The sequence below is a fragment of the Saimiri boliviensis genome, chromosome 2 (assembly GCF_048565385.1).
Source record: "Saimiri boliviensis isolate mSaiBol1 chromosome 2, mSaiBol1.pri, whole genome shotgun sequence".
In the NCBI taxonomy this organism is placed as follows: Eukaryota; Metazoa; Chordata; class Mammalia; order Primates; family Cebidae; genus Saimiri; species Saimiri boliviensis.
Window position 1 is genome coordinate 39,623,657 of NC_133450.1, and position 21,848 is coordinate 39,645,504.

At 41.6% G+C, this 21,848-nt stretch overlaps 1 protein-coding gene across 8 annotated transcripts in view; it reads right to left on the reverse strand.

Annotated features, from left to right (window-relative positions):
- Positions 1 to 21,848, reverse strand: part of SYNE2 (spectrin repeat containing nuclear envelope protein 2) — a 390,475-nt gene that overhangs the window by 95,651 nt on the left and 272,976 nt on the right. For all 8 annotated transcript variants that reach the window (XM_074393137.1, XM_074393136.1, XM_074393135.1 and 5 more), the window contains 13 exons: positions 17,930 to 18,112; positions 16,470 to 16,601; positions 15,417 to 15,538; positions 15,130 to 15,271; positions 13,032 to 13,163; positions 12,330 to 12,482; positions 12,006 to 12,215; positions 10,228 to 10,329; positions 8,885 to 9,004; positions 8,545 to 8,745; positions 6,425 to 6,598; positions 4,942 to 5,073; positions 554 to 750 (listed from right to left, as the gene is read on the reverse strand). In XM_074393137.1, the coding sequence (XP_074249238.1) occupies positions 554 to 750; positions 4,942 to 5,073; positions 6,425 to 6,598; positions 8,545 to 8,745; positions 8,885 to 9,004; positions 10,228 to 10,329; positions 12,006 to 12,215; positions 12,330 to 12,482; positions 13,032 to 13,163; positions 15,130 to 15,271; positions 15,417 to 15,538; positions 16,470 to 16,601; positions 17,930 to 18,112 (2,000 nt within the window). The remainder of the gene's footprint in view (positions 1 to 553; positions 751 to 4,941; positions 5,074 to 6,424; positions 6,599 to 8,544; positions 8,746 to 8,884; positions 9,005 to 10,227; positions 10,330 to 12,005; positions 12,216 to 12,329; positions 12,483 to 13,031; positions 13,164 to 15,129; positions 15,272 to 15,416; positions 15,539 to 16,469; positions 16,602 to 17,929; positions 18,113 to 21,848) is intronic.

Here is a 21,848-nt window from a genome sequence, read left to right on the forward strand (position 1 = left end):
TATTTTATAACATAATTCCTAGCTCTATAGAAATGTGTTAACCGGCTGAGTGCAGTAGCTCACACTTGTAATCCCACCATCTCGGGAAGCTGAGGCAGGAGGACTGCCCGAGGCCAGGAGCTTGAGACCACTCTGGGCAACAAAGTGAGACTCTGTCTCTACAAAAATTTTATAAAATTAGCCGGCCATGGTGGTCTATGCCTGTAGTCCCAGCAACTTGGGAGGCGGAGGCAGGAGGATCACTTGAGCTCAGGAGTTCAAGGCTGCAGTGGGCTGTGCTATTGCACTCCAGCCTGGGTGACAGAGTAAGACTCTGCCTCCAAACAACAACAACAAAACAAACAAAACGATCCCAGCACACTGATCACATTTAATGCTGTGCCTAGCAAACCATCAGAGATTCTACATTGCGTTTAGCCCAGAAGAGGGACCCAAATGCCCGAGAAAAAAATAGCATAAGGTGGGTTGCAGGTAAAATTTAGCTGACTCCAGAATCCCTGAGGTCTTTCTCCGCAGCGCAATGTGAAGCCAATCCACCCCCAAAAAGGCAGACCTGAGCAGATGCTTGACAAGTGTTTGGAGCCTGTGGAGCTCATGGTCAATTTTCTTGTTCAGGGACAACCACTGCTCTTCCAGTTTTGCGATCTGGCCCTCTAATTCAGGACAGCTCACAGACGCCACCAATTGTTTGCCTTCGTTCAGAGTTTGGTAAAGCCGAGCGTGTTTTCCACCAATGTTTCTCTTTATTTGCTAATAAAAAGTAAAGTCACAAAATGAATTATTTAAAAAATAAAGTCTACTAAGCTATTCACAAATACTTCGTTTTAAACTGACACTTGTGTCTATGGATGAAACATAAACACTTCCCCACCTGCAAGACTATAGCCTGACTGGATGCATGATTAATGGCCAATGGGTCACCTTCATGATCAGTATCCCATCCTGCATTTCTAGAGCATAGATTCAACTCTGTAGCCCTACTGGTTGGAGGTGGTGGCTCATGCCTGTAATTCCAGTACTTTGTGGGGCTGAGGCAGGCAGATCACTTGAGGTCAGCAATTTGACACCAGCCTGACCAACATGGTGAAACCCCATTTCTACTAAAAATACAAAAAATTAGATAGGTGTGGTGGCACGTGCCCATAATCCTAGCTACTCAGGAGGCTGAAACAGAACTGCTTGAACCCAGGAGGCAGAGGCTGTGGTCAGCTGAGATCACACCACTGCACTCCAGCCTGAGTGACAGAGTGAGACTCTGTCTTAAACAAACAAACCAAATCAACTCTATAGATTTATTTCATACAAACAAAAACAAAACAAAGAAGCTGGCAGTCTACAGGCCACGCTGAGTTCACAGACAGGTTTTGTGTAACCTCAAGATCAATTTGAAAAATCAGGAAATCTTACCTAATAATCAGGATTGCCAGTGTCTCTGGGAAAACTGGAAGACCTAGCAATCGTTGGTTTGCATCTCATGTGGCAAAGGGTGGCTGGAACAGAGCAGCAGCTGACTGTGCTGAGAGCTTACTCCCTTCTCCTTTTCCCTCAGCTCAGTCCCACCACCCCTGATTGCAGACTCAGCAGATGTTCCTTATTTCTGTTCTGCCTGCCCCCAACAGCAGTGCTTTAGATGGTGACTTAGATAGGAAGAGGATAAATAAAACAGTATTTCTCTATCACCCATGAGATGCAAATCGTAGGCAGAAAAATTTATTTTCAGGGTCTTCTACTGAATATAAAGATTCAGTAGAGAGAAAGGAAGAAAACTTTAGAGAAATAAAACAGACAGCACATCATTAATCCAACTTCATGGAAAGAAAAATGAAATTCTTTGAAGTCCGTCTAAAGGTATTTATCTAACACAGCTGGATTCAGCTAATGCCATTTATCCTGACACTTGTTTAATCTTAAAATATAATTATCAAAACAAGTTTGCTATTTTTTAACTAGGCATTTAAAAAAATTACCAAAGAAGTCCATTCCATGTGGTTCAGGGTAAAAAAGAAAAAGTAACCAAAAAAGGCTGGGCATGGTGGCTCATGCCTGTATAAGACCAGGACTTTGGGAGGCCGAGGCGGGTGGATCCTGAGGTCAGGAGATCAAGACCAGTGTAGCCCACATGGTGAAAACCAGTTTGAGATCAGCCTGGCCAATATGGTAAAACACAGTCTCTACTAAAAATACAAAAAAATTAGCTGCGTGTGGTGGCGCGTGCCTGTAGTCTCAGCTACTCTGGACACTGAGACAGGAGAACTGCTTGAACCAGGAGGCAGAAGTTGCAGTGAGCTGAGATTGCAACACTGCACTCCAGCCTGGGCGACAGAGCGAAACTCTGTCTCAAAAACCAAAACCAAAACCAAAACATTCTACTTCCATGGCCCTTTCCACCACTCCCATTTGTAATTCACTCCCACTTTCTGAGCCTGTGTGGGCTAGAATGAAAATGAAACACGCAAAATCTGTATTATAAGAAAAAAAAAATCAGTCTAATTTTCTAAGCGCCAGATTCTTTTATCTTTAAAACATCTCTGAAAAGTCTTAACTCACCTTTTTTTTTTTTTTTTTTTTGAGATGAATTCTCGCTCTGTCACCCAGGATGGAGTGCAGCAGCGTGATCTCGGTTCACTGCAGCCACCGCCTCCAGGGTTCCAGTGATTCTCCTGCCTCAGCCTCCCGAGTAGGTGGGATTACAGGGATGCACCATCATGCCTGGCTAATGTTTGTATTTTTAGTAGAGATGGGGTTTTACCATACTGGCCAGGCTGGTCTCAAACTCCTGACCTCAAGTTATCTGCCAGCCTCGGCCTCCTAAAGTGCTAGGCTTATAGGCATGAGCCACCATGCCCGGCCTAATTCACCCGTTTTATGCATGGGAGACAGTCTGTGCACGGGTCATTAGGCTGAGCCAGCATTTGAACACAGGTTTGTTCAACTTCAAAGCCACACAACCCCTAGGTTCCAAGCCCCACAGACATCCGCTGATCAAGATGATGACATCTGTCAGAGTCACACAACCCTTTCCTTGACTCTGAACTCAGAATGGCCTATAAAGTCTATAACAGGAGATAGGCTTTACAAGCTATGTCTTTCTTTAGTCTGGCAAATTTATTTAAAAGTCTTAGAACAATTCTTTTTAATATTTCAAACCTAATAGAATCACACATTTTAACAGACATGGTCACTTCTGGAGGAAATAATCACACTCATATTAGGTTGGCTATTAGATTGGTGCTTAAAATAATAACCCTTAAAATACTGTTTTCAATTGCATTCTTTCAGCTGTTTAGATGATACTTTCTGCATCCCAAGACTAACAAAGAGCAAAACAGTACTCCCCTCACCCCCACTACCACTCACCCCAGAGGACCCAGATTTACCTTAGAGTTAGGCTCAATATAATTAATAAGGTGGCAATGAGACCAGCTGTAGCTTTCCAGGCATCTGGAGAGTGTACACAGTGCCCCAGCCTCTGGAAAATGTTTTTTATCCTGAAACACCTCCATGGAAGAGAGGGCTATGCAAGTATTTCCTGCTTTCATTTTCCACCTAGTTCATTCAGGTGATAAATGTGCTTCTGAAGTTTTTTTGTTGTTTTTTTTTTTAATGGAGTTTTTGCTTGTTACCCAGGCTGGAGTGCAATGGCGCGATCTCGGCTCACTGCAACCTCCGCCTCCTGGGTTCAGGCAAATCTCCTGCCTCAGCCTCCTGAGTAGCTGGGATTATAGGCATGCACCACCATGCCCAGATAGTTTTTTTTTGTATTTTTAGTAGAGACGGGGTTTCACCATGTTGACCAGGATGGTCTTGATCTCTTGACCTCGTGATCCACCTGCCTCGGCCTCCCAAAGTGCTGGGATTACAGGCGTGAGCCGCTGCGCCTGGCCGTGCTTCTGAAGTTTTAAAGTTGATACGTGATAACTGCCTCTAGCCGCACAACTCAGATTCTGACCGCGTATATTCTAAAGTTAAAATTAAACAGTTTACCCTCCTGGTGGAAAGACTTAAAACTTCTTTTTATCTTGTTGTATGTGTTCTCAATGCCACTTGAAACCCATTTTAAGGTTTTATCTTTTCATTGGCACCAAAATTACAGACACGAAGACAGATGATAATAATACTAAAAGTTACACACACTAAGTTGAAAAGTTTGAGGTGTTTTTATAATGCTGCTGACACGTAAGATTACTCCTCTGTCTCATGGGTTACATCCAGTCAGGACTTTGCTGTAGGAATAAAACTAGGCCGGGCACAGTGGTTCATGCCAGTAATCCAGCACCTAGGGAGGCCAAGGGGGTCGGATCACCTGAGGTTGGGAGTTCGAGACCAGCCTGACCAACATGGAGAAACCCAGTGTCTACTAAAAATACAAAATGAGCCGGGCGTGTTGGTGCATGCCTGTAATCCAAGCGACTCGGGAGGCTGAGGCAGGACAATCACCTGAATCTGGGAGGCAGAGGTTGCAGTGAGCCGAGATCACCCCATTGCACTCCAGCCCCGGCAACAAGAGTGAAACTCTCTCAAACAAACAAACAAACAAAAAGGAATAAAACTAAATACATGTTTAGAGGCTAAAGGCTGACAAAGTTCTTCCCATTCTTCAGCTCATTTCCACACGAGTAGCTCAATGGCATTCACTTCCAGAGACAGGTAGAATGGCCACATTCCACAAAGAAACTGAGGCTTAGGGACAGCAAGGTCACAGAAGTGATAAGTGATGGGAGCCACGACTCTAACAAGGTCCTCTCCCCAAAGCCAGACATATGGTATACTGAGCAGTTCATGCTGAAAGCTGCAGTCTCCCTGAATGCATTCAACAGTGAGTTGTGTGATGAATGTTTTGTTTGAATTCAAACCTTCAAAATCAAACCATTTAGTCAAAATAAATGTAAAACACAAAGTACTATGTACATGCCTTTGATAACTGAAATGGAAGAAAAATACCTGGTAAAATGAAATCCTTTCCACTAATCTTTCCTCAGTTTCTTCCACCAAACTCACAGAGGGCAATGTAGACAGAAGAATCTCCAGGTCCTTTTCAAGAGATGCATAGTTTTCATCAAACTCTTCCCATTTCTGGAGAATCAAAGACATAAAATCAGTGGGAGCCATTTACTAGACTGGTTCCAGATAACACCACAATTAATCACAAAACAAAAATGAACACCAAGACCACACAAAATTAAAGCACAGATTCCAGGGGCGTGTCTGAGAGATGTAACCCACCCTGGTAAGAGCTCAGCATCTAATGGAAAATAATTCCATTGCCTTTGAGGACAAGGTTTAAGAAGAATCCCAGCTGGCATTAGTGTTTGATGCTTGCCCTGCCAAACTGGGTAACATGACTAAAGGGGTGACACAATGAAGTTAAAGTGATACTCCTAGCAACTCTGTAGAGACCTCAGAGCCACAAGAGAGCCTTTCTCTTAGTAAGAAAGCCAAAGAGCTAACTTTTAGACCCTCGTTCAACAGCAGCTCTTATCAGGCTCCTCTTGCTCTCCCAGCCCAAGCCCAAGTTCACCAAACTCCCGTGTCACTTTAAGCACAGGCCTGCCCAAGGCCTCTTTGAGGAGTATAGGCTTACACTTTATCCGGGGACGACAACTGCCTCAGCCCTAGTCTGCTGTTCTTCTAGCTTGCCCCATTTCCATGGACACCCACCTCTGTCTAGGATCCCAACACACCACCAAGCCGAGTTACTGACTCCAGACATCATCTGTTAGAAAAATAACCACCTCACTAATTGCCATATCTATTCACACAGTGGCTCATTTGGCTTTTATAGGACACTCACGGGGTCCACAGAGTCTTTAAAAAATACCATGAAATATTAAAAACACCAACTTGACAAACAAACTAGAAGATAAATGTTGTTTATACCATATTACATTATCAAGTTGATACATAATAATACCATATTACATTATCAAGTTGAACATTTGCTTCCTTTTTTCTTTATTCCCTGTTTTTCTTTACTAACATTGGCTGTGAAAGGTGTGAGCGGAATGGCTTAAAACAGAGAAGGAGCTTTACACATGCTTCATTTTCTTCTTTGAATTTAGACAAAATATCCTGAATCCATTTTAGGACCTCTGGGCCTGTTCTCTTTTAGTACAGTTTCCAAATCGGTAACTGTTTCACCCAAATGATCTCATTCAAGATCTCAAAGTGCTTATCGTTTTGCTTATTCATACACGAACCTAAGTGGCAGAGAGACGCAGTACCATCCCAAATTTCCGTAAGGGAAATACCAGCCAGCCTTTGCTTAGGGAGTGGCCTCGGAACCTGAGCAGGGGTCCACCTTCCTCACCGTCAGGCTTACATTTAAGTACAGCTTAATGATAACCAGATACTTTTCAATACCTGTTCTGGTGATACAAAATCAGGAATTCCCAGCTTCAGTATAATGTTTACAAAATCCAAATACCTGCAGCAAACTCTGCAGCTTCATACCACGTTGGCGTGACTTTTCTTCGAGTATTTTAACTTCTGTTACTTGTTCTGCCCAAAATGTCTCTCTCTTTTGCAATAAAGAAGGAAGTATTTTGGCAGAGTATGTTTGGATCAACAACATGTCAGCAACAAGCTTCTGGAAAAAAACCTATGAGATGAAAAAGGTTTTTAATATTTATTTTGAAATTGTGAAAATCTTAAAAACCAAGTTACTTCAACATTATATCCAGCTATTTTTGTTTTAAATCCAAAATCCCAGGACATTCGTGTACAGTCAAATATACGAGAATACAAAAAGAAAATTTACCAGTCTGGCCAACATGGCAAAACCCCATCTCTAGCAAAATGCAAAAATTAGCTGGGCGTGGTGGTGGACACCCGTAATCCCAGTTACTTGGGAGACTGAGACAGGAGAATCATTTGAACCTGGGAGGCGAGGGTTGCAGTGAGCTGGGATCGTGCCACTGTACCCACTCTAGCCTGGGTGAGGCAGCAAGACTCCACCTCAAAAAACCCAAACTCTTAGTCTTTGAACATTAGTGGAACTTTAACAAATTATAAAGAAGTATTATCCTTCAGCATTATTTTCCACAAAATAATTCATTTTAAATGCAAACTTTTTTTTTCAGTCAATTTCAATTTCCAGATAGATCTTTCTAAATCAGTTGTTTTGAATTCTTTAAATGTTACAAAAAGATAGATGCCAGCTAGGTATGGTGGCACACATCATTACTCTCAGCTACTCAGGAGGCTCAGGTGAGAAGATCGCTTGAGACCAGGATTTCAAGGCTACAATGAGCTATGATTACACCACTGCACTACAGCCTGGAAACCAGAGAAACCCTGTCTCTTAAACAAACAAACGACAAACAAACAAAAAAAAACAGATGCCACCGTGGTTGATGAATTTCAAGACAAGTTGGACAGATAGATGTGCAAATAAATTCAAGCAGCCCACATAGTCAAAAGACAGGGCCCCTTAACCCCAGCTTTAACTTCTACTGAAGAAAATGATTAAATAAAGGGAATTTGCTAATGGGGGTGTATAGGAATCCTGGACATTTATCCTTCAAGTCCTGTTTCTGTATTTGTACTTCAAGAACCTTTCAACAGGAAGGTTTTATTTCACATGGTTCTTCTCCATGTACTGCCTTCTCCAGTTGTCTGGAGGGACCCCGCAATATTATGTGAGTCCCTTCTCCTCAGCCTCAAAAAGGACATATACATAGAGATGTTTATAAAAGCACCTAGCAAGGGGCCTGGCACACTGTAGATCAGGTGTCCCCAAACTACGGCCCGTAGGCCGCATGCGGCCCCCTGAGGCCATTTATCCGGCCCCCCGCCGCACTTCAGGAAGGGGCACCTCTTTCACTGGTGGTCAGTGAGAGGAGCACAGTATGTGGCGGCCCTCCAACGGTCTGAGGGACAGTGAACTGGCCCCCTGTGTAAAAAGTCTGGGGACGCCTGCTGTAGATAATCAATATTAATTTCTCCTCTTCCTCTCCATCCTTCATACAATATTTATCTTTCAATTTTTCTTAGACTAAGCTCTACCTTCCAAATGCTAAACTGTAAGCATCCCTCAGGTAGGGACTGTCTTACACATTTTTAATTGTTAGCACCGAGATTACTCTTTATCTTTAGTTGGTGATCAGGAGGTTTTTGTTTAATGACTTTTAAAAATGAAAGGATTTACTATAGTCTCATATTGCAGAATACTATACCTTCCTTTGATTCTAGTTCTCGGCAAAGCCTTTTCTAACTTTCCTGTCACTTTCTGCTATTAAACGCTCTCACAGAATGTATCCTCGTTTTAATTTTAAATTTGTTTGAAGACTTGTTGATAAACATTTGTCTTCCCAATCAGCTGAAAGCTCCATCATTATAAGAAAGTATCTCTGTTTTTATTCATAACCCAAATTCCTAGAGTGTACGAGGGTTCCTGGTACACATTAAGCACTCTAATAGATGTTTATTAGAAGAATGAACAGCTTAAATTTCAACAAAGAAGAAAAATGGGTCCTTTCTGTTTCCAGTCAGAAAAAAACTTAAGATTTTGGTCTATGAAGGGGTCATCCAACCCGTGTGTCTCACCTTGTGATTTTCTATTTGAGCCTGTAATGCCACTTTGCTTTTGCTTTGCTTCAAGTGGTCATAAGCAAGCTTTTCCTTCCCAATCTTCACCAGTTCCACCACACCTTGCAACAAAGCATCCTGCTGGCTCTCAGTGACGACAGGGCCGCTGAGTTCTGCGTACCTGGCTCTTAGGATTCCCCACATACCGTCAAGTACCTCCTGAAAAGAGAAGAACAGGTGCACACATGCATTCTCATCCAACCAGGGAAACAACTGAAGACAAATCTAAACTTTGTTGGTTGAATAAAAGTCTGACTCCTCACAATCACAGTGCTGAGTGAATGCTGCTCAGGCATACCTCTAATTTGTAAATCTCCTGGAGTAAAACGTAAGGTAAATGAAGCCTCTCCCCTTCGTCTCTTAGTTTGGCCACTCGGCTCTCAGAGTTCTCCAGCTCCACTGTATGTGCATCTGCTTTCTAAGTGAGAGACGATACAAGAAAAGAAAACGCTTCAGTAAGTCAGAGGAGTACACACAGTCATTTAAAAAGAATTCCATAGTACAGAAAGGGATGAGGGAAAAATGAAAATCCCAGTTCCTTCCCCTTACCTCCTGATCTCCTTAACAATCTTCCCAGAGGCCCCAAGTTCCTAACGTGTTCCATACCAGTAGGGGTATACACGCATATCCTTAAACTCAATGAACTGTACCACGGCATTCTGTCCTGAGGCTAGCACTCCTTACCTACTAGCTCTTGGCATCTCTTCACATCAGTATACACAGATCTAGCTCCTTTGAAACAGACACACAGCATGCCATTGTTAAGAGTGTACCCTGCTTTTGTAACAGTCAGCTCTCAGTGGACTTTTGGGCTATTTACAGTTTTTAATTCAAGCAGAACTGCCAGGTCCATCCTTAAATATCTATGATATATTTATTTATTTTTGAGATAAGGTCTGGCTCTGTCTCCCAGACTGGAGTGCAGTGGCGCCATCTCAGTTTACTGCAATCTCTGCCTCCCAGACTCAAGCAATTATCATGCCTCAGCCTCCTGAGTAGCTGGGACTACAGCCATGAGCCACTGCACCTGGCTAATTTTTGTATTTTTAGTACAGATGGGTTTTGCCATGTTGACCAGGGTGGTCTCGAACTCCTGGCCTCAAGTAATCCACCTGCCTTGGCCTCCCAAAGCGCTGGGATTACAGGCGTGAGCCACCATGCCTGGCCAAGATATTTATCTTTATGCACTTGTCTTATCTCTTTCGGAAGAGTACAAGTTCAGCACCTCAAACAGTGCCTGAACGTAGTGGATCCTCAATTAATATTTGCTAAATAAATGAAGAGAGAGTATTTAAGTTTAAAATTCTGATATACAAACAAAGGATCCCCAGAAGCTGGACGGATTAGGACTCCACTAGGAAGAGGGTGAGGGTCTCATTTTGCGATCCCCTTACCAACACCGCACACATATTTTTTCATGGTTGGCAAATGAAAATGGTCTCCTGTTGTTTTGATACATTGTGCTTCAGAAAATACTACTTAAGAGATGTCCTTAAAAGGTCAACAACATAGTTTTCATTTTTTATTTATTTACTTAAGCCTTGCTGCTTCTCACAAAGGGAAGTTGTTCAGAAGCATGGCTTACGCAGAAAGCTCTTTGATTCAAAGTCAAGTCAGTCTGGATTATTTTGACGTGGTTACCTGAAGCTGTTCAGCCACACTCTGGCCACTGATTTCATTCAAAGACTGTTGTAAAGATGTCTTACTTTTAATGAGCTGATCATATAATCTCTTTATTTCATTCTGTAAGATAAATGCAGGAAACTGAGCAATCTCATTTAGGCCTTCATTACCTTTTTTATATTTAATAGGTTTTTATAATTTTTGTGACATTAGAAATTTCAAACGAATACAAAAAATAGAGAAATCCCCATTTTATCAGCATTAAACTTCAACAATTATTGATTCATGGCTGGCCTTCTTCCCTCTACATCCTCCCTGCAGCTCTCAACTGTACCTAATCTCCTTTCCTGCAGGCTACTTTGAAGTAAATCCCAGGTCTCAAGTCATTTCATCAGTATACATTTCAGTATGTATTTCTAAAAGATAGCCGGGCGCGGTGGCTCACGCCTGTAATCCCAGCACTTTGGGAGACCGAGGCGGGTGGATCACGAGGTCAAGAGATTGAGACCATCCCAGTCAACATGGTGAAACCCCGTCTCTACTAAAAATACAAAACACTAGCTGGGCATGGTGGCACGTGCCTGTAATCCCAGCTACTCAGGAGGCTGAGGCAGGAGAATCGCCTGAACCCAGGGGGTGGAGATTGCGGTGAGCCGAGATCGCGCCATTGCACTCCAGCCTGGGTAACAAGAGCGAAACTCCGTCTCAAAAAAAAAAAAAAAAAAAAAAAAAAGATAAAGATCCTTCTCTTTAAAAGTACTTCAATATACTCCTCCCCTGTCATCAATAATTCCTTAGTGTGATTAACTACCCAGATAGGATTCACATTTCCCTAATTGCCTATAATTTTTCTTTTTGATTTGTTTCCACGAGGATCCAAATGAGGTCCACATGTCATGATGAATAAATACAACTTAGATGTCTCTTAATTGGCAGAATCCCCAATCACCTTTCTTTTTTGTTTCTTGAATGTGTGTGTGTGTGTGTGTGTGCACGCGCGCGTGTGTGTGTGTGAAAAAATGGGTCATGTGTTTAGTAGTTTCCCACAGGCTGGATTTGGCAGATTGCAACCCCATTGTGCTGTTTAACCTGTTCTTCTTTTCTTGTGTCTGTTTTATTTGGATTCTAGAAGCTTGGTCAGATTCAGGCTTGATTTTTATGGGCAAGACTCATTCATGAAAGTATTGGGTTTCATTTCTTTTTCCTTAGATAATTTTAGTAGCTTCCTCACTCATCTACCTGCCTCAGGTCTCTCTCTCTCCAATTCACTTTAGACAACCGCTGAGGAATCTACCTGAAACATACACGGATTGTCACTCCTTCGCTCAAAAACTTTAATGTCTCCCTCTAGCCTAGAAAAACAAATACAAATCCCCCCATTTTAATTGTTAAATGGCTAAATGTAATGTAAGAAATGAAACGTTATATTAGCTCATCCTAAAAAATTCATACTCAAGACTTTTTTTCTTTTTAAAAAAATTTTAAAAAATTTTTTTTTTGAGATGGGATCTATGTTACCCAGGCTGATCTCAAACTCCTGGGCTCAAGCAATCTACCCACTGAGGCCTCCCAAAGTGCTGGGATTACAGGCATGAGCTACTGTGCCCAGCCAAGACTTTGAAAAGGGGTTCTCTTTCAAAGGATCTCCAACCATGAGCCACAAACAGAAGAGTCTCACAATTTCCCTTAGCAATTCTTACTAACAAATGTCACCAAGAATAGGAATTAATAAGAATTAGGGGTACATGCTGTGACTTAAAACAGTGCCAAAACAGGCTGTGTGCTAGGAATCATACCTGGAAACTGTGGTTGTAGTCGAGGCCAGCTTTCAGGGACTTGCTTCTAAAGGCAGCAGCAGCCTGAGTGTGCTCCAGGCAGACTTGAAGGTTGTCAAAACATTCAAGGAGCAAGTTGGTGTTCCTGCCAGGCCAAGTCATGGCTTTCAAAAGATCATCCTTCTTGTCACTCAGCGCCAAATAAAGTTTCTTCAACTCAAGAGCCAGTGTCTGAAGCGGAAAGGAAGACAACGAATGAACTCTGACCTCAAGAGGCTTCCACCCGGGCTTAACTCACAGGGCTGCTGTAATGGCTGACACATGGGCTTATGAGAAGTGCCCTACCTCATAGTGCACCTGCCGGTCAGAACCATCCTCCCGGTAAAGCCCGGTCATCTGCAGCATCTCCTCCACACTGCTGAGGCACTGACTGAGGGTCAGGAATAGTTCAAACAATTTTTTATCTAAATTGACATACATTTCTTCTGTCCCATTTTCCTGAGTCAAGAGGAAAAAAGAAAAAAAATTAGGATTCTTTGCCTTCCTAGACCTATATTTTGCCTGGTTTCCATTATAGTTTATGATTTGTTATGATTCTTTTGTAATAAGTTGCCTCAAACACTTTGTGAACTAGGTAGCAGAACAGATAAATAAATAAACTTAAACGACGTTAAACTCGGAGAAAAACAAGTTTAAGAAGCTCATCGTTAAGTAGTTATTTGCGTACTGAACAGAACTAAAAGGTAAATCACGAGATGAAGGATCCCTTAGCAGGGCCATCCAGGTGAAAGTGTGGTCCCAGATAAATGACACTCCCTCCTTTACCACTGTTTCCCACCCTCCACATTCGAACGTAGGAGGAAGCGGTTAATGAAATCAAGTATAGCAGGGAGAAGGAAAAGAAGTCACAAAAGAGAAGCTTGAAGGGGTTGATTACAAAGAGAAGGTACAGCATCTGAAAAATAGCAGTGGGGCTGGGCTTGGTGGCTCATGCCTCCTTTCTTTACGTTACTGCAATGAGGAAAATACATCGTGTGCCGCTTCTACCTGGGCCTGAAGGTTACTTGCTTCTTGGCGCAGGTCTTCGAGCTGGGTTGTATAGGTTTTCAGTTCTTCAGTTGTTGGGTATCTAAAGTTATACATACTCACACTGGGTAGGATACTCATATTTGTGGAAACCTATTTGACAAAAGGGAACTCTGTTAGTGACAGTTTCAGACCTTGTTGATGTTCATTTATTTATTTTCGAGATGGAGTCTTGCTCTGTCGCCCAGGCTGGAGTGCAGTGGTGTGATCTTAACTCACTGCAACCTTTGCCAGGATCAAGCAATTCTCCTGCCTCAGCCTCCCAAGTAGCTGGGATTACAGGCGCCTGCCACCATGCCGGGCTAATTTTTGTATTTTTAGTAGCGACGGGGTTTTGCCATGTTAGCCAAGCTAGCTGTTCTGGAACTCATGACCTCAGGTATTCCGCCTGCCTTGGCGTCCCGAAGTGCTGGGATTACAGACATGAGCCAATGCGTCCAGCCTGTTGATGTTAATTTAAATAGAAAAAGTGTCTTAGCATGCTGTTCTGAGTTACTTTCTTGGTGAGCATTTTTGTCTATCTTGTCATTTATTAAAAAAAAATTAAATTACATTTTAATATTTTGGACAGCTTTGAAAAGTCATGACTGGTTATATTTAGATGCTTGAGGGTCCATTTAGATATCAAAATGAGGGGAAAGGATAGTCTCAGTAGCTTATGCCTATAATCTCAGTACTTTGGGAAGGAGAGGTGGGAGGATCCCTTGAGGCCAGGAGTTTTAAGAGCAGCCTAAACTGTTGTCTCGTACAACATAACGAGACAATTTCTCTACCAAAAAAAATTAAGTAGCTGGTCATTGTACTGCACACCTGAAGTCCTAGCTACTTGAAGGCTGAGGCAGGGGGATTGCCTAAGCCCAGTTCAAAGTTACGGTGAGCTTTGGTCATGTCACTGCACTCCACCCTGGTTAACAGAGAGACCCTGTCTCTCAAAAAAAAAAAAAAAAAAAAAAGGCAGTGTGTGTGAAATCATTAATCTTTCAGTAATAACATTCATGCTACAGGGTTAGCTGTTTATTTCCAGTTTACTTTTGACACAGCCAACCGTCAGAATTCAAGTCTCCTCTAAGGGATGGATTTGCATCTTGATTTGTTATTGAAAAGCTAAATTATGAATGGAAACAAGCTGTGATTTCAGAAGGGTGAATGATTCAGAGTTAGCTTCTTTCTCAAAATGGAAAGCTAACAAATAAAACGAAACAGAGTGAGGTGGTAGATGACTCTGCTTGGGGAAAGAACTAATAATGAATGGAATTCTCATCTTTGCAACAGATCTATGTACATGTTACAGAGTAATAAAGAGAAACCAAGGCAAGCGGCCAACTGGTGAGTTTGATTTAACTTTAAATGGTCAAGTAAGGGCCTTGGCAGGAAAGAGGACAGCTGAGAAGTTCTCATTAGACTGGGGAATTGGGAAATCATGGGTAACCTTTGCCCAGGCAATGTGAGTGCATGGTGAAAGGCAGAAGCCTGCCTCGTGTGCGGCAGGGTTTTGCTCACCTGCTACCTGTCTGGAGAGAGGCAGCAGTGGCTAACACAGCAAGCCAGCCTGACAGAGCCTGTGACAGCAGTGATAAGGAGGGCCAATTGGAAGGCCTGTGGCATTGGCACAGGGGTTGGCACATGGTAGATTCCAAAGAATTTTCTGATCAATGAATGACACTCAAATAGCACTGTATAGTTTTTAAAGTGTTTCTTAAAACATATATTCATTCCTTTATTCATTCAACAAAAAGTAACAGAATCTATGATGTCCTAGGTACTGTGCTTGGCACTCAAATGCGAACCAGGCAGACATGATCTGTCTTTCTTCCCCATCTAATGGTAAATACAGACTATAAACAAAGAGGTGAATAGTGTAGTAAGAGCTCTGATGAGGGAAGCCCAGGGTGCTAGAGAAGCACAAAGGAGGGGTCCCTAATGTAGATTTCCAGATCAAGAAAATGAGAAACTCACTTGGCAACTTTGCTTTCTGCAGAATATACACGTTTATTTGATGAATGCTTGTTGGATTTTCAGAGATAAACAGGCTATTTATACCATGTAGAAGCAGACTGACCTGAGGCTCCACAAGCTGAGGGAGTGGGAGCTTTATTTTTGATGACAGTTCATGACGCAGATATTGCCATTTATCTCCATTTTGGCCCTGGGGTGACAAGATCAAGTCTGGAACGTCATTTTCAGGGCTGGATGCCTGGTTGCTTTTGAAGAACAAAAGGTGAAGAGAATAATCCACACTAAAAATTTTGTATTACAAAGTTTTATGAGCAATTTTTAAAAGAAACACTCTTAATTCTCCCAATCATAAAACCCCTGAATGTCCAACTATATTTTGAAATGTTTTACCTTGCAGATGATTCCTGAGTTGTAGCTTTATCATGTTGGCAATACTGGGGCCACATTTTCTTAGCATTAAATTCTATGAATTTGATGAAATCTTTCTGTTCCATTGGCTTTAACTCCTGAACCTGTAATTGAATGAGATACACATGGTCCAAACCATTAAGTTTTCAATTAGTACCCAATAGTTTCCTCTGTTGAGAAAAATCTAATTTTGAGCCAGTTCCTAAATCATTAATGATTATTTCTCTTTCTTGCATCCCTGTTCTTATAAACTCTCACTTCCCAAAAACCTATTTAAAATATTCACACAATAACTGTTAAACTGCATACATAGAAAATCATCAAAGATATACAAACATATTTTGAACAGACAGGCAAAGCAGTTGCAATTACAGAAGTTCACTCTGAAGACAGGTGATATAAGATGCAAGTTAATAAAGGAGCAAAGTGATGGTGTCCCCAGTGGTAGCAGCTGAAAGCGAAGCAGGTGCTATGGTAAATGCTGAAAACTCTCAGAGTTGCGGCACCCACATACCACACTTTGCAGAAATTCCATATAGAAAGATTTATTTATTTATTTATTTATTTATTTTCCTGGAGACAGGGTCTCACTCTCTCACCCCAGGCTGGAGTGCAGTGGTGTGATCTCATCCCACTTCAACTTCTACCTCCTAGATTCAAGCAATTCTTGTGCCTCAGCCTCCCGAGTGGCTGGTATTACAGAGACACATCACCACGCCCAGCTCATTTTTTTGTATTTTTAGTAGAGACAAGGTTTCACCATGTTGGTCAGCCTGGTCTCGAACTCCTGACCTCGAATGATCCATTCACGCTGTCCTCCCAGAATGCTGGGATTCCAGACATGAGCCACTGTGCCCGGCCTTTTTTGTTTTTCAAACAGCGTCTCACTATGTTGCCCAGGCTGGTCTCAAACACCTGGGCACAGGTGATCCTCCCACCTCAGCCTCCCAAGTAGCTAGGACTGTGGGTTTGCACCACCTTACCTGGTTAAAAAGTTTTATTCTTGTCTCTGCAACTGTTGGGGGCTAGAATTACCTGTTGCTGCTGGAAATCTTTTTGTCTGCTGAATTGTGGCCTTTCAGTTACCGTGGATTCCAATTCAGAAAGGTTCACTGGCTGGCGAACTTTTTGATGCTCTGGCTCTGAGCGTTTTAGAATGGTAGGATGCTGCAAAACATTTCATAATGACAGGCTATTTATTTTTAAAATAAACTCCACTTTATCTCAATTCTAATAATGGGACTACATAGAGAGATTTTATATGAAGTAAATACGGCATTTTGTTATTTGCAATAATTATATACTATGGTTTTTTGTTTGTTTTTTTTGGTTTTTGAGAGGGAGTTTGATGCTTGTCCCCCAGGCTGGAGTGCAATGGTGCAATCTTGGCTTACGGCAACCTTTGCCTCCCGGATTCAAGCGATTCTCCAGCCTCAGTCTCCAGAGTAGCTGGGAATTACAGATTCACCCACCACACCCAGCTAATTTTTGTATTTTTAGTAGAGACAGGGTTTTACCATGTTGGCCAGACTAGTCTCAAACTCTGGACCTCTGATGATCTGCCCACATCGGCCTCCCAAAGTGCTGGGATTATAGGTGTGAGCCACTGCGCCCAGTCTACTAGGATTTAATGTACTTATTTCATAACAACTTCAAAAACCACTACATTTTGTGAAGTGATCATCTTATTTCTTCAACTTAATTCATCCAATGAATTACTAAAAGCGAGAAAATGTATTGCCTTTTTTAAGAACAAATACCGAATAAAAAAGTACCAAAAAGAGAAACAGTATTATACTTATAAATTCAAGTTTCCCCTATGGCTAAATATACTTTTTTAAAAAGAGAGAACATATTAGGATGAAAGAGGAACCATATGCCCTATGTATTTGCAGCTAGTCTCACTTATGTGAACAAAAGTTTCTAAGTAGGAACCACTCATAAGTACAGATGCAAATCTTATATAGTAAGATCTACTCAGATGCACATTTGCATTCATAAACACAAACCGCTTTTAAAAATCATAAGAACACTTTAACTATATGATACTTTAATTAGTATATATAAATATTTGCAACTGAAAAATAAAGTATACTGGAAACAGGTTTATGTTTCTGATGTCAAATTTTAGTCATATCTACAAAAGCTTTGTTTTCTGGTCAATTAGAGTCACAAAATTCCTTTACAATACATTCTTCTTTTATAAAGAAGCCTGACGCTAGAGCTCACTGCCAGTAAGAACACTCGGCCACATTAAACCAACACAAACCAAACCACCACCATCGCCAACAACCACCTAGACAGGAAAAGTGCAAAGTAAAATGAAATAAAAGTAACAAGCCAGTATACTCATCTACAGTGTTAACGTGTGTAATTCTTTCACACTTAGTAGAGTTTCTCTGTAGCTGGTCCAACACTTCCAACCAGAGTTCTCTTCTAGCGGCTCTGCTGCGTATGTATATCAAGATGAATGTCCATAAATACTCATTGGTTACCTGATCTTCAATGTGCTTCTCCTGAAGCATCATCTGGACTTTTTCTAAATTGCACTTCACTGTTTTCAGTTTCAGGGAAAGTGCTTCAGCCTCATATTGAGTGGCTCCATTATCTCCCAGGCCCTGATCTTTGCAGGCCTCTAACAGAAAGGCAACCTTGTGCTCAATCTCTGTTAGCATAGCCTAGGAAATAAAAGCATTGAATTACTCATAGTGTTGGTCTTGAATAAGTGTTGTTCCCCCAAACAAGTTCAGACTTATTCTGTTTACCTGAGTATACACAAGAACCCCCAGAAACACAGGATGGAAGAAACCTTGGAAAAACAGAAACTTCCATAGAATTCTTGCGCTTTTCAGCAGGGGTGCAACCAAACCAACCCCAATTACGGGTGTCACGCTGTAAAATCATTTAAGTAAGTGACTCTGCAGTCAGCTTACAAAACACAGTGGAATGTATCCAGCAGAGGATAGTGGGTAAGAATACAGATCTTAGAATCAGACTACCTGGTTTCAGATCCCAGTCCTGACACTTAATAGATGTGTAAACATAGGCACCTTATTTTAGAGGAGTGTGCCTCTAGTAGTCTGTAAAATGAAGATAACAACTGAACTTACCTCCTAGGGTCATTGTGAGGAGAGAATGAATTAAATCCATGAATTTTGGCCAGTGCTTCATACATTGTCCGTGGTTAAAAAGTTCTTATTTTCCCCCACCTTCCTAATCTTTAATGTTGCAATCCAAGTGTGGAGTAGAAATTTTAAAAAGAATTCCATGTAACTGTTTGAAAATTATTTCCCTTGTTCTTTTCTTTCTCTTTTTCAAGCCAAATAATTTGGAACCTGAAATACTTAGTTATTGATACAACCGGCCAATTCACATAGATCTAAAAATACATCAGCTGGATGAGGTAAGTTTCCCAGTAAGTTTCGGTCATTGTATTCCTCCTCAACAGATCAAGTTTGCCCTCTCCTGGGGCTCAGCAGCCCGCTTGGTCACGCCAACTGGCTGGGCACTCAAGTCAGCAACAACACACAAACTCACATTCCAGCACCATGATCATTTGTACTAAAACTTGGTGCAGGACTAAGAACAAGTTCCATTCACTGTGAGGATTTAAGGAATTATACATTTTCCTTAAGAAAAAACTCTATTTTTAAAACAAAATTTCAAATAATTCATCCTATAACTTCTTCATCTAAACAAGCTACAATAGGCCCAGTTATCCATGCTTTTACTTTTTGTGGTTTCAGTTGTTTGCAGTCAACCATGGCTCAAAAATATTAAATGGAAAATTCCAGAAATCATTTATACATTTTAAATTTTGCACCATCTGAATAGCATGATAAAATTGCACAGCATCCTTGCATACCATCCTGCTGCATCCCACCCAGGATGTGAATGATCCCTTGGTCCAGCATATCCACACTCTAGCACTTGGACGCTTAGTTACTTAGTACAGGTTGAGTATCCCTAATCTGAAAATCCAAAATCCAAAAATGCTCCAAAATCTGAAACTTTTTGTGTCCCATACCAGAAGAGGAAAATTCGACACCCAGCCTCATGTGATGGGTCACAATTGAACTTTGTTTCATACATAACATTATTAAAGTTATTATATAAAATAACCTTCAGGGTATGTGTATGAGGTATAGATAAAACATAAATGAGGCCCAGCAATGGTGGCTCATACTTGTAATCCCAGCACTTTGGAAGGCTGAGGCAGGAGGATCACTTCAGGCCAGGAGTATGAGATCAGCCTGGGCAACACAGTGGGACCCCAACTCAACAAAAAATAAAATTAGCCAGGCATGGTGGTGTACTCCTGTAGTCCTAGCTATTCTGGAGACTGAGGCAGGAGGATTGCTTGAGCCCAGCAGTTGGAGGCTGTAGTGAGCCATGATCATGCCCTTGCACTCCAGCCTAAGTAACAGAACAAGACCCTGTTAACCCTAAAATTAATTAATTAATTAATTTCATGTTTAAACGTGGGTCCCATCTCTAAGATATCTCATTATGTATATGCAAATATTCCAAATCCCCCCCAACCCAAAAAAAACCCAAATGCAAAATATTTCTAGTTCCAAGCACTTTGGGATAAGGTATACTCAATCTGTAGCCATCTCAGTGATCATATCAAAAAAAAAAAAACATAATATACATAGAGTTGGGTACTGTCTGTGACTTCAGGCATCCATTGGGGGTCCTGTAACACACCCCCACAGATAAAGGTGGAACTACTCAACCTACATCCTCTACAGATTCTTGAAGTTTGAACAATATGTACCCATAGACTGTAGTGTGGCTATAAATAAAATGTAGCATAATTTTATGTTTTATTTTTCCTACTTAACTGCTACATAGTTTTTCGTGTTTCCACACGTTTCATGATTTTCATTTTAACAGCAGCAAGTTGATATTCCATGATTCACTTAAAACCTTCCCCATTGCTACCCCTTTGTTTCTAGTTCTTCACTTTTGTGATCAATGCTTCTGTAATTACTTTTCTCATTTTGGATGATTTTCAGAAGGTAAATTAAAAGCAGTGGTACTGGCTGGACATGGTAGGCTCACGCCTGTAATCTCTGCACTTTGGGAGGCCAAGACAGGTAGATCACTTGAGGTCAAGAATTTGAGATCACCCTGGCCAACATGGTGAAACCCCGGTATAAATACAAAAATTAACCAGGTACAGTAAAGTATGCCTGTAATCCCAGCTACTTGGGAGACTGAGGTGGGAGAATCGCTTGAACTCAGGAGGTGGAACTGCAGTGAGCCGAGACTGTGCCACTGCACTCCAACCTGGGTGACAGAGCAAGACTCTATCTCAAAAGAAAACAGGTAATGGTACTTTCAGCTCAAAGAAAATGAACAGCTTATATGTTGACAACTGACCTCCCAAAACACTGAGCCAATTAGATAGAACTACCAGACATCAGAGGATCCATTTTCCCAGAATGATGTAACTTTTGCTAGCGTAATATAGAAACAAAACAGCTGTTTTAATTCACATCTTGAATAATCAAGATTAAACAATTATCAAATATTAAATTACTAACCATAATCCTTCCTCTCTCCCTTCTTACCATTCTCTCTTTTTTTTGACAGTGTCTCACTCTTTAGCCTAGACTGGAATGCAGTGGTGCAATCATAGCTCACTGTAGTCTTGAATTCTTGGGCTTAAGAGAAACTTGTGTCTCAGCCTCCCAGGTAGCTGGGACTTCAGGCATACACCACCATGCCCAGTTAGTTTACTTCTTTATTTTTATAATTTTGTAGAGACAAGGTCTTACTATGTTGCCCAGGCTGGTCTCAAACTCCTGGCCTCAAGCAATCCACCCGCCTTGGCCTCCCAAAGTGCTGGAATTACAGGCATAGCCACTACGCCTGGTCCATAATCTTTTCTGACTGAACTGTTTGCTCCTGTCCTTTGGTTGCCTTTCCACTGGAATTTAGTGTTTTTTACAGATCACTTTAAGGTTTTATATGTTTCAATAATAACTTTAATGTGTTATGTTATATAAATGAGCCAAAGATGTCCTTGTATATTAGCCCCTATCTGGTTTCTTTCTTTGAACCAGGTCAGAAGCAGTAAGTTCAGAGTGCCAGCACCAGACTCAAATGTTTACACATTTGATGGCTTTAAACGCAGCCCGAATAAGCATATTTTAATCCATTTAGAGCCTGTCTGCTTTGCGTACCCCTGAAAACTGCACCCAAAATCTGCCAGCCATGGATAAGACTAACCCTGGGCTATAAAAATATCCCGAGCTTCTGCTGCCCTTTGGAGCTCTCTGACCCAGAGATCCTCCACTGCGCTGAGACACTGCTAGGCATGTAAGTCCTCTCTATTTCTCCTCTCCCCTGGGAGCTCCCTGGTTCTCCTTCCCTTCTGGGTGGTGGCCTGACCCGCAGTCTATG